We start from the raw sequence: 13,473 nt of genomic DNA on the forward strand, positions 1-13,473 counted from the left end.
CATGAAGAATTTCCTGTTTGTGTCGTGTGCATGTGCGTATGTGTGCATGTACCGTGTGCATCCGCGTGTTTGTGTATCTGTGTGCGGGGTAAGCGAGGTGGGGAGGGCTGGTATGTATCAGTGTGTTATCGCAGTCTCATGCCTACATACAGTACATCGCGCGCGTGTTCATCATGTTTACCTTCGGGGTTGGGGTGGGGAGGGAACGGAAAAAGAACTGAAATTATCCATATAAAAATCGCTCTGTGAGCGGTTCTGAAAAACCTTTACTGGCGCTGCCCCGTCGTAAAAGTAAGAAATTAAAACTGGCCCATTGTCCCCCCAAATGTGAACTGATCCACCTAAATCGGGAATGACGGGACCCGAACGCACCAGTAGCACGAGGTCGGGAGGGCACAGGATCACAGCACATCATAGACATAGGGTAACACCATCACTAGTACATGGTATCAGTGGCAGTGTAACTTTGCCAGTACACATAGTAGTTACTTCCATCGGATATCCAACATGGGAGTTCATCGACGACCATGGCCTGTGGACCAGCGTCCCCAGCTGCATCCACAGGTAGGAACCTGATTGATTGATTGATTTTATTTGGATTTGCGAGACCAAACGAGCAGGAGTGCTCAATAACAGGGTAGCGAATGGTTGGGTTGTGCTGTGTGACAATGTAGTGTGTGCGGAGGCCCAATACGATGAAAGGGGATGGGAGGAGAGAAGGCCAGCGGAGAGTCAAACTCAGAAGAGGGAGGAGAGAATAACTGAAGTACACATTTACTGTGCGAATTCAAATAAACCAGACAAACAGCAAAACGAGTACACAACTCACGAGAATAAAGAGGACTGGAGCACAGAATTGAACTGCTGAAGTACACAGCTGACGACAATAAAGACAGGAGCACAGAAATGAACGGGAGGCAGTCTACGAAGTGGTGGTACCACCGGTGCATGCACCACGGTACATTATCACATTATCTGCTTTGCAAAGTTCGTGGGTACTGAATACCATGGTATGGCCAACTGTGTAGCAGTCTACAACGACTTACGTGTAGGGAATGGCAGCTTGGCGGAATGCTGGGATGTTGCCCATAGCTCGCACCGTGTCAGGTATATGGTTCCATAACAGGCAACCGCGAGATGCCGGTCGGCATTGGCCTGCTCGGCTTCTGACTATTGGTTGTTGTAGGCCCAGACTGCGCTGAAGGCGAGTTGCTCCGCAGTTGCGAACAAACAGTGCCTGCAGAGAAGGACTAGCACGGTTATGAACGCACCGCCATACCAGCACGAGCAGTTTCTGGCGATATACCTCGTCCATGCGATAAACAGAGAGCCTCTCCAGGAGATCACTGGCCCTGGTAAATCGTGGTCGTCCGAACACCGCCCTTGCTGCGCGGTTTTGGGCCACCTGCAAGCGGTTTAGCTGGTTGTGGGTCAAGCCGGAGCCATATGCTGACGATCCATATATCAAATCCGGCATGATGACAGATAGGAAGTACTTGCTTCGCCTAGCTAGAGTGAGGCAGCGTCGCGCCCGCCACAGACTACCGATCTTCCTAGCAGTGCGTGAGATGCACCGGTCAACTTGCGGTGACCAGGTCATTCGTTCATCGATTAAGACGCCGAGGTATTTCGCGCTGGTGGTGTGCGGAAGCACATCATTTCGACAGCGTACACCCACGTCCGGCTGCTGCCCACTGCTGCAGGTAAACACCAATACATTACTCTTCTTTGCATTTAATACAAGACCACGAGCGTCCAGCCAACTTGAGAGGGAGGTAACCGCCAAGCTGAGTGCATCAGACACCTCTTGCGCTGTCCATCTTGCACATGTCAGGGCGATGTCATCCGCAAACTGCAGTGATGATGCCGGCGCAGATTCCGAGGGGATATCTCTGATGTATATGGAGAACAGCATGGGTCCTAGTACAGAGCCCTGCGGCACACCACAAGTGCACCCTCGTGCTACTGCTGCGTTCGGGTCACGTCATTTGCGATTTAGGTGGATCAGTTCACATTTGGGGGTACAGTGAGCCAGTTTTAATTTCTTACTTTTACGACGAGGCAGCGCCTGTAAAGGTTTTTCAGAACCGCTCACAGAGCGGTTCAAGTTATATGGATAATGTAAATAATACCCAATATGCTACCTGTGGTGTGGTGCAAGCTCAGCACTGAGCTAAATCAAGCTAAATCAAACATACAGCCTACACAGCCTCTAATGGCCCTCTATACAGTGCTGCGATGGCAGAACTTCTGAAGTTCACATCACCTTTCTTCCTCCAGCTATGCCTGTGACACCCTTTGTGAATCAAACACTAGTGGCAGGCCACGCGAAAATGAGAATGCGCGCAGCCAAGATTAGGCCATCATCTCCTTCATCCATCATCCCGGCGGTCACTCCGCCCGTTCAATATCCAACACCAGTCCCCAGGAAAGAATAAGGCACAAGATTTCAAGTTCAAGGGCAAAGCTAAAGCCAATGGCAATGGCACTGATTTTTGGAATTGTCGAGTAGAACGAAAATAAAATTTCGAAGGCGATCATAATGACGGTCAGATTCGATACACACGTGACACAGTTTGGGTCGCGCTCGTGTGTCGCGCTTCGCAGCTCGAGCGCGCCCATGATGAGTCTCGCGCTTGCGACAGGCTAGCCGCTTGCGACAAAAGTTGTCTTTTTTTTACGAATTCTGTGACGTCATGTTTTGGAAGAATGTCCCAACAGTCATTCGCGTACGTATACATGTACCAGGGAGTCGTATTTTACGACTCCCTGGTAGATCTACGTACCAATAATACAAGTACGAGGCTCATAAAAAGTCACAGCTGCACACGTGCACAGTGACACAGTCATGACCGACCCTCGATTTGAATGTATTGTTGATTGTTGTTAGAAAATTTTGGAAGTGCCTGGCGACATGGCATGTGCAGACCTTTGCCTTTGGGCGATCAAGCATTGTCCTTTGTGATTCAGTTGTAGCTACATAAATACCTCTAAAAGTAAAAGTAAACGTCTTTCTGAAGAATCTGGGAGCTCTGTGACTCCGTCATCTGTATCTTACCTGCTGTCTGGACTCGCGAGCAGCGAGTGCGTTCCTAGAGCTCACACAATAAATGAAAATTTGAATACAGAATTTTTACTGGCTGTACCATCGTGAGGGTACTGCACCTTGTAGAAATAACTGGCTAGTCATGACTCGAACACTCCGCACTGTGGAATTCAAGGATGAGCGATCCACTGTTCCCAAGGGCAGCTCTGCTAAAGCTCTCGCTTCTTTTGGCAAAGATGTAGTTGCAGGGACTTGCGGTGGCATAGCTATTTGTTTAGTCGGCCATCCGTTTGATACACTTAAAGTTCGTCTCCAGACACAGCCAACTGACCACCCCCTTTACTCCGGCTTGTTTGATTGCTTCAAGAAAACTCTGAAATGGGAAGGCATGGGTGGACTGTATCGTGGTGTTGGTAAGGCAAACATATTTGAATGGCACCTGGCCCTTCCTTTAGGATACATGTACTGTGTATACGGATTTGCGGTACAGTCATGTACAATTATCCTAATCAGCTCCGCTGATGAGACCTAACAAGGTCGAAACAGCTAGCTGTCCGGAGTTTGGGTATCATAATCATTATGAATTATGTACCGCCCACTAACAAACAATGCAGCAGCACTACCGGTAGTTGTGTGGTAGGTGCTGACTTCGGATCGCCAGGGTTATGTTTTGTTAATGTTGATAGCCCTGACGATGATGGTTTTCCGATGTTCAGCTTTCCGTGGCTGTTGTTGGTGTGTTGAAGCATTGCCCAGACCCTGGTCAGTGTGAGTTGCCACTGAACCACACCATATCACAGACGGCATAACAATAACAAACGATGAAGCCCACTTGATGACTGGATGTGCACGGCAGTGGGAAACACTTTGTTGTAGTAGACCAATGCCAGGCACCAGTGTCCTGTACTGTATCAGAAAACTAAGCCAAATTTGAACTCAGCAGAAGATGCTCCATTTCATAGTAATTGTGCTCGGGTGAGTTTAATCTCATGTGTTTCATGTGTATCGCTACAGGTTCGCCTCTTGTTGGCCAGATGTTCTTCCGAGCAACACTCTTTTCAACCTACTACCAGGTGTGAACGTTTATCCTCTTCCATACTTGTATTACAGTGAAACCTGTCTAAGCCGACCGCTCAAGGGGCCTTCAAAATGTGGTCCCCATGTACAGGTGGTCTCCTTATCCAGGGTCATTTGACTGGAAATGATAACACCCTTTGGTCCTAGTTGTAGTGGTCCTCTAGAACAGGTGGTCGCCTTATCAGAGTGGTCACCTTATCAGAGTGGTCGCCTCATCAGAGTGGTCACCTTGACCGGTTTTACTGTAGATGTATGTCCTATTAGTATCAGTGTGCATCTATCCATGTTTGCTCCCACAAATACAATGTACATGGATATACCAAGTAAAGTGTATAATGTATATCTGTCTCGTTTCTCTTATCATGACTGTATTTTCTCTCTCTCACTCACTCTCTCTCTCTCTCTCTCTCTCTCTCTCTCTCTCTCGCTCTCTCTACCACTCTCTCTCTCTCTCTCTCTCTCTCTCTCTCTCTCTCTCTCTCTCTGCCGTATCTCTCCAGACGCAAAGGATGTTTTCATCATACCCCGGTCAGCGTCTTCACCAAGGTGAATACATGGTGTGCGGCGCCATCACCGGTGGGGCTGTTTCCTTTGTTGAAGGTCCAGTGGATTTAGTGAGTGCTCGCCTCCTCTTTTTCAGCTTTACATTCAACCGTCAGAATCCAAACACACACACACACGCACACACTATAGTTGTACTCTTGACTCCATTGCGGAAGTGCAGTACCATGTCGCACTGTGCTTCAGTACTGGGCTTGCCCAAGTGTGACATGGTCGCCAGGGAAGTTACCGGTAATTGTCCAGAGCACAGGCCACTTTGCCAAGGGAATCAGTTGTCTAACAACTGATCTTTAAGATGTACATGTGCTGATGATTTCCAGACACGTACATGTATGTTGCACATGTCAGCAGTTTGATCAGGATACTTCAGTAGTTCAAACTTTGAGTTGATTAGAAGATGAGCGGATTACCTGCTATGTTATATTATGTATCGCTATGGAGTTAAGTAGTAGAGCCCACACGCTCTCTTCCATTAACACTGCAACAGTTCAACTCATTTCACAATACTACAACGTTTCGGCAAATTGCCTTCATCAGGTTCACCACTTTTACTTTATTGATATGGATGTACAATAATTGTGCAATGCAATTGATTCTATCTGTTCCTGTGACCACTACTGTGTGATATCTGATACTTCAGTTCAAGTCCAAGATGCAGGCGCAGATCATCCGAGAACGGGTGTATGGCGAAAAACCAGTCTACCGCAATGTGTTTGACTGTGCCGGGCAAATTATGCGGAAACATGGCATCCGCGGTGCGTATCAAGCTTTACCGGTGAGCAGCTGTGTGGCCAAAACTATTGCTATAGATCAAGTATGACCACAGTATCACCAATGACTTGACTTTGATATTGTGAAGTACATGTTATGTACTCACAAGTGTGAGGGATTGAAAAGGAACTACATGTAATGTAGTTGTGCGTTCTATCTTGTCTCTCTTTTGGGAAAGGCAATTTCAATTCATGCATGCCATATTATTTGCACGGCTCTAGTACAGTCGTCCCTCTCTAATCCGGCACCTTTTGCAACGGCATTTTCTGCTGGATAAACAAGGGTGCTGGATTATCAAATCCTTCCCTCCAACCCGGCCCACCTGTTAACTTAACACACATGTTTGTGTCATACGTCAAAACGTAGGGATTTTCTGTGTCAATCCGAGTACTTTGTGGAATGCATGATACACTTGGGAATATCCTATGCACTGGCATAGGATATTCCCAAGTGCATGTTACATGTGTTGTGCATGTTACAATGCTCCCTGACAGTATGTGATGTACATGTACAACTGCTGGATTAGAAAATCGAATTGTGTACAGTTTGAGTGATTTGTTGCAGAAAATCGCTGCTGGAGGCGGAATTCAAGTGCCGGATTAAAGTGTAGAAAATGAACTGAAAAAATCCGTTTTGCCAGAAAGGGTGCGGGATAAAGAAGTGCTGGATTAGAGAGGGACGACTGTGCTTGATTTCAATATCCAGTTCTCAATGCCGATGTCCTCTCCGTGTGCTTGTTAAAGGCTGTTGCGATGCGCAATGTTCCTGCCTTTGCAACGTACTTCACAACTGCTGAGGACATCCGTAACCGCTACTCGAGGAAGCTCGGTCTGCCAGTTAGCCAGCTGCCATTCTACGTGACAATGGTTGCCGGAGCGACCGGAGGCATTCTCTACTGGCTACTCTACTACCCGTTTGATGTTGTCAAGTCAGCCATGCAGGTAAATCATCAGTGCGCATAAGAACTACACATACCACCATGTTTTACATGTATGTATGTATATATGTATCACTGTCCATAACCATATTGGTTGTAGGGGCATTGAATTGTCATTGGCAATAGAAGAAGTCACGTACACTCATACACAAGCTGTCTATTTTCGACGCGCTCAGCAGCAGAGACAGAGAGACACACAAGGAGAGAGAGAGAGAGAGAGAGAGAGAGAGAGAGAGAGAGAGAGAGAGAGAGAGAGAGAGAGAGAGAGAGAGAGAGAGAGAGAGAGAGAGAGAGAGAGAGAGAGAACTGCATGACATATTGGACCATTCCTTTACATTTGCTAACCAGTTGTGACGGGGATGGCCACGTGGCCTTGATCATGGTACCATTCCTGGTACCATTGCCTTGTGTCAGAATTTTTTTCTAAATCCATAGCAAGTTAGCAGTTCCAGTACTCCCCAGGATAAAAGCTTCAGATGTAGCTGATGAATGGGCGCTGTTTTGACATGATGTGAGCTGTTTGCCTATTCAATGTTTGAACGTATCTCAGTCAGCCTGTAGTGTCTTTGAAACATCATTCTCTGTACTCCAAACTAGTTGAGAGTAATGAATAATATAACTGGGATTTGAGTGCTTAAGATCGCAATAGGAATGGTGGGCAGTTTTGGTCCTAACTAGGGTACTAGTGTTTAGAGATGGGTTCACAAGTATGCACTGTATTTACTGAGTGGATCAAGTCGTTTTAAAACCTTGTTCATATGTGCTGTCACTGTGTTTCAGGCGGACAATGCGGATATTACGCGGCGCAAATATGGCTCTTTTCACGAGTGCATCGCGGTCCTGTACCAAGAGGACGGTGTTCGCCGGTTTTACCGCGGCTTCACTCCGTGCATGCTTCGCTCAATCCCAGCCAATGCTGTTCTGTTCAGTGTTGTCGAACAAGTTCGGACTTGGCTCAACAAATACTTCACTTAATTTATCTTTTAACTTATTCTGACAACAGGCGTATTTACGTGCAATGCAAGGTGCATCTTCACTGTAATATATTATTTTTAAGTTATTCTGACAGAGGTATTCACTCTTGACTTGCATTGCCATAGGTATTTCCACTCTTTTTATTATTTTTTAGTCGTCCACGTCAGGATTACTGACAAATCCGGTGCTTTTACACTGTAGCTCGTATTATGCGCTAGTGTAGCTGTGTTATGACCATTGAGTAGGCCATAGGTGGCAAGATGCCAAGATGAGAAGGGAATAGTACTCGTACTGATGTATATTGTGTTTGTGAGCTAGGAAAATGTCACTGGTGTTTAGTTCTGCTGAGGTGTAAGAGCAGGAGCCGTGTTTGTATACGTCTCACTCTGATTGTAGAGTGCCAATACAACTGTGTTTCGTTGTCCAAGCACAATGGCGTATGTCTACTTGTACATGATAAACACGTATACTGTAAACTACTTACAAGTTGTAGTAGCGGTGGGGATCAAAAGATGCATAGGTGAACTTTTTGAATTTCACACACACACGCACATTACCAAGAGTCCTTCATCATTACTGTAACTTGCCTGCATCAGGCCCTGTAGTTGAAGTTACCAGCACACCTGTTTGGGCTTGATTCATTCCAATTCTGCATAGCAGGACTACTGTAGATTCTGCTCGGGTGCACGGATTTTCGTTCAGTCCGATAGCTAGGATTGGGTGGGTTTTTGATTCTCTGCATGCGGTGTGTGGATACAGTTGCATGATGTAATGAAAGTAGCACACCTTGCAGGTGGCCCATACAAAATAGATCACTGCTGAACAAATCCTGGTTGACGGACTCCTGATGTTTCTCGTAGCCTACTCTACTACTGTAGTGGACATTGAAATCTGATGGAATGACCGGGCCGGCGCCCTCGCTGCCCTAGCGTATACACTCACTGTAGTTTACGTACACACTGTAAAAATGGACCAGCAGTGCTCGCGGCTGCAAGGCCAGGGCCCCGTGGCCACTCAACTATTCAACGGACTTCACTGTCCACAACGTACATACAATTAGTGATACTGCCACTGTGCCAGTCAACTCAATGACTACCAACTAAACTAAAATGATAATAACAAAAAAAGGCTTGCCACATGCGAGCTAAAGCTGATGAATAGCTCACAGATATAACAGAAAAGCGATGAATGCAAGTACAGTAAGGTACTAAATAACTACAAGTCTAACGCAGTACAGCACCAGCATTAAAATTTGCAAAACTGTACAAGTACGAGTTAAAGTATCTTGGTGGATATTGGTGAAGTAGTAGATAAAATACAGTATTGTGTCCAGATAAAATACACTACAGTACGAACAAAAATAAGAGTAAAGCTGTAGGTACATTATTCCAAAACCTAGCCCAAGCTCCATTATCAAATGTGGACTGATATGACTGTTAGTGATGCTGCTGTGTAGAAGATAAGTCATTATTATTTTACTTCAAAGTTGCAAGGACGAAAATACAAGGGACTCAAATGCAGTACAGGTTAATCGGACTGCAGTCTGATGTTGTGCATTGGTGAAATCTGGAATGACTGCTGGCAGTGCAGTTAATGTCAGATGGGTGTGGGGGATCCGGCCTTTCCACGAGGTATAAATTTCAAATACGAAGTCATCATCGACGGGAGGGGCAACTGGTCAACACTTTCCAAGGTTGGCGAATTCAGAGTTTGCCGAATAGCTGTTCGGCATCGTTCAGAGAGGCTTCGTGGGAGCTCCTGCCTCAAGCCAACAGTTGCACTGGCGATATCCATTACAACATGGACATCCGTAATGTCAGCACCAAATTGACCTAAGGACGAAAGCAAACTGCCGTTCAAGAGGCAGTATACTGTTTTATCATCTGTCATCACTAGTTCCAGGGTATCATTCAGGCCAGCTGGCTTGACACCGTCCGGAAACTGCACGGTGCACGCTTGTTCCTTACTTTTCTTGAGCCCAAGGGCACTCTGAGTAATGCCAGTCAGAAAGAAATATGGTACATCTTTCCTCTCCAAGATCTCCTCCAGACCGTATGGCAGACATGCATAAGGTTGACGCGCCAGCTGCAATGGTTCTGGGCTACAGCCCATTACTCCAAGCACCAAGCCACCCCTCCATTTTTTCGTGACTCTACTTATCTGGACACTGAAGGGCTTCCAAGGCCTAAGGGCAATGCTGCTGTAGCAAATTCCATGGTCGAACTTGCGGATATCAGGTCTATATGCCTCTCTTTCCTCTAACGTGAGATTCTGGCCGGCAATTGCATGAAAAGAATACTCCATTACTACATGTACCGATATAGCTAGGACTTCATAGCACTGTCTGTATATTTGCGGCGTTGTTTACATCTACCCTGCAACCAGAAAGCAGATTACTCACTATTGTAGTAGTAATTCTATCCAGCGTATCCACAAACTCGGGCTAAAACCTGAGCCCACACTCTCCGAGTAGGTCATACAGTCTGCTCCTTCCTTGTTCAGCCGACTACAGCTATACAGTCGGATAAAGAGAACAACCTCGTTCAGCGACAGACTGAACTATTGTAGAATTACTATGGTATGATTCTATCATGCATTGCAATGCATTATTTTCATGAACCTTTTTTGAATGCAATAATTAGGGATTTTTGATTTTCTGGTCCAAAATTATTTTTTTTGTTTTACTCAGGGAGTCGTAAAATACACGGTATTTTACGACTCCCTGGTTTTACTGTATTATATTATGCCATTTTCAAGTGGTTTGCGCATGCCGCGTGCGCGTTGTGAGGCCTTCGGGGAAGTCCCCTCTACCTTTCACGACTTCACGCTTCAGTCCTCCTCTTTGCTCGGTTCAAATTTCTCAAACTTCGAGCTTCGCCTTTACTAAAAATACGTTTGTTTTTACAAGACCTTGGCATTCATAAGAGTATTCCACGTTATTCAAAGTGACCAGACTGCCTCGCATCTTCACCGCAACGTACTTACCCGAAATTTCCTTTTCCATGTAGAGAGTTAGTAATGGAGGGAGACCCAGACAGTGGTTCTCTCGAAATTGTGGCTGAACAGGTCCAGGTGACTGACGAACCTATGGAGACAATTTCAACAGACAGCTTGGATAATAGGAGGCCTAACACACCTGCAGGAAAGCATTCGCCGGAACCAAATAGTGAGGATGTACCTCCTGGACCAGGAAAGAGAAAACGTGACTCGAGTGCAAGTGAGGATGGGAGAAACATGCGTACAAAGGTCCATGACGTAGCAGGCAAATCTGTGGAGCCTGTGGATATTAGTGCATCAAAAAGCCCCATAGCTGGCAGTACAGATGGTCCAATGGCCGGTAGTAATCAGAAGTCTGATGATGTAGTCACCAGTAGTACATCTAGCACTGAGACAGACGCTGATGCAGCTGCTGCTTCCGATAAAGCGGCTGCAGCAGCGTCCACGGGCAGCCAAGATTTTCAGCTGGACAGAGAAAGTCTGGTGTTTGCGGCAGAGTGTCACATGGCCGTACTGCAGGATGAGGACGGTGACACACCGCTACACCTTGCAGTGGTGCAGGCAAATAAACACCTGGTCCATCACCTTGTCTACTTGATATCGCGCTCGAGCCGTCACGTTGACATAGCCAACACACTAAGGCAAACGCCACTGCATTTGGCTGCCATCACTGGTCAGGCTGACTTAATACGCCTACTGCTGGCCAACAACGCGTCATGTAACCTGCCCGACCGCATGGGCAGGACTGGACTACATCTAGTGGCTGAGCGTAATTACGATGACTGCTGTACAGCACTGTTAGAGGCACGCGATGTGGACTTTGAAATGCGCAACTTTGATGGCTATAGTCCCGTGCATCTAGCAGTGTTCAACAATAGCTATGCCGTGCTGCAGAAGTTGCTGGACAGTGGTGCCACTATCAACCCACGTGATGGCAAGAGTGGCCGAACGCCGTTGCATCATGCAGCCGAGGCAGGAAACGGTGCTATGGTGCAGTTTCTGATCGGGCACTTTGCTGACATCGATGCAACCACGTACGCTGGCAACACGCCACTGCACAGTGCCGCTGGTCGCGGGCATGAGCACATTGTGTCCGTGCTTGTGACGGCTGGTGCTGATACGCGTTTACAGAACACTGAGGGCGATGTGGCTGCGGACGTTGCCCGCTTCAGGAATGCATTCCAAGCACCGGCCAGTCAGTCCACGACAACAACAACAACAACAACAGCAGCAGCAGCAACATCGACAACGACGACGGCAACATCGAACCCCGTGACTGTTTAGGTATTTTAACTTTGTAGAAGCGCAGTATGAATGATGCCAGCATACTTGTCGACCGACTGCGATGGTGTAGCTAACCATGCTTTGTCTGCTGCAGACTGCGATGGCATAGCTTCATGTGCCCGAGGAAAACGTCTAGAACTGGAAGCTCAAGTTTGTTCGCCTTGATCTTAGAATACATGTTTTGCTAGTTGCAAGCAGGCAACTAAATGACACATGGCTGATATGAGAAAGTGCACCTGATCTCAGAGGGAGTCGTGCAGTCTTGATTCCAAACCTATGCAGACCCGTTCATGAGAAACGCTTTATTCTACAGTCTACTGTGTCACGAAAATTTTTATTGACCTGCCATGAAAGAGCAGTTCTCTCCGATTTATTCAACCCCATTTGTCCTACCTCTTGAGTGTTCTATTTTGATTCAATAATTTCTAGTTTTTGTGCAACTGGCAGGTACTAGGTGCAATACCATTAGTGCCACTATCTCACTGTGTAGTCGTTTTCTTGCTGGGCGTTCATCCAGATTGCCCGTCCATTTATCGGTTCAAGTTGCATCGTATTAAATTTTGTCCAATTTTGTCAGTTTCCTTTCCCCCTGTACATTGTATATACATACATGTACTACTTCAACATAGTACAGGGCTGGCAACTGAAATCCGACCCCCTGAGCGGTGCGCTCAGCTGATCAGGGGGTCGGATTTCAGTTTCCAGCACTGTACTACTATAAGTACTTCAGTAGGCATAATTACCACTGTGATGGCATAATGTTGTAATTGTTTGGGTTCTTATTATTTTGAAGTAGGATACTTGAGCATCGTTTGAAGAGAGTTCCAAATAGACTCTAAGTCTTAGGGTATATTCTGTGTGTTAGGGCTAGTGTCAGTGTGTGTCAGTGTGTGTGTGTGTGTGTGTGTGTGTGTGTGTGTGTGTGTGTGTGTGTGTGTGTGTGTGTGTGTGTGGTGTGTGTGTGTGATCACGATTGTCGGTGATCTGCGCTCACTGGATATTCCGGAGTCCGAGTGGTACCGGCTCGCACAGGATCGCCCGGAATGGCGCAGGGCGGGTCCATCAACATCGTCTTCCTCTCCCAGCACCAAAGGACTTCCGCTGCATATGCGGCAGAGCGTTTAGGAGAAGTGACGATTTGAAGCGTCACCTCAAGTACTGCCCAACTCAGTAGCCTATCATCCCCACTGGAGATGGGGCGTCAAAGGTCAAAGGTGTGTGATGTCCATGCCAGGGAGTAGTACTTCAAAGTGCAAAAGGGGGAAAATCCTAGTCCACGCATACCTTGAAAGTCTCGCCAATGTGCACCACAGTATACTATCGTAAAGAGTAACGTTAGATAAATGGACTCAGATGGAGAGCCAAGGTTTAATTTATCCAAAAGAGAAAGACCAAGGAACTACAAGTTACGCTGTATACTGTCCACAGGTTATCGCATGAGCCGATTGTTAAGTAACTGGTACATGGTGGTGTTAGTGGACAGTATAGCGTAACTTGTAGTTCCTTGGTCTTTCTCTTTTGTATAAATTAAGAGTAGATAAACAAAATTGTTTATCTACTCTTGCTATCGGTTACCGGTAGTACTAGCAGTGCAGCCTGCTCATGCAGTTCTGCACTTTTTAAATTACACAAATCAGGAACCGAAAGGCGAGATGCATGATGGGTTAGCAAGTTATAAAACTGTGAAGTAGCAGTTACAAGCAGGGAGTAGTACGGTATTGTACTACTCCCTGGCTACAAGTACATGAACGGTTCAGTCCAGGGAGTCGTAAAATATTTTACAACTCCCTGGTTCAGTCCTCCTCAGAGTTGGATATAATAAGAG

At 46.5% G+C, this 13,473-nt stretch overlaps 2 protein-coding genes across 2 annotated transcripts; both read left to right on the plus strand.

Moving 5' to 3' along the window:
• Positions 1–2,895: 2,895 nt before the first annotated feature.
• LOC135814346 (mitochondrial substrate carrier family protein G-like) lies at positions 2,896–7,800 on the plus strand. The gene is made up of 6 exons (XM_065327451.1): positions 2,896–3,459; positions 4,061–4,119; positions 4,624–4,737; positions 5,325–5,459; positions 6,199–6,396; positions 7,173–7,800. Exons 1-6 carry the CDS (start codon positions 3,189–3,191, stop codon positions 7,365–7,367), a joined length of 972 nt encoding a protein of 323 aa, XP_065183523.1. The 5' UTR covers positions 2,896–3,188; the 3' UTR covers positions 7,368–7,800.
• A 2,406-nt stretch (positions 7,801–10,206) lies between these two features.
• Positions 10,207–12,272, plus strand: LOC135814347 (B-cell lymphoma 3 protein-like). Its single transcript, XM_065327452.1, has one exon. The coding sequence runs from the start codon at positions 10,386–10,388 to the stop codon at positions 11,646–11,648; it is 1,263 nt and encodes a 420-aa protein (XP_065183524.1). The 5' UTR covers positions 10,207–10,385; the 3' UTR covers positions 11,649–12,272.
• The last annotated feature ends 1,201 nt before the right edge of the window (positions 12,273–13,473 follow it).

Source organism: Sycon ciliatum, chromosome 4 (assembly GCF_964019385.1).
Source record: "Sycon ciliatum chromosome 4, ocSycCili1.1, whole genome shotgun sequence".
NCBI lineage: Eukaryota > Metazoa > Porifera > Calcarea > Leucosolenida > Sycettidae > Sycon > Sycon ciliatum.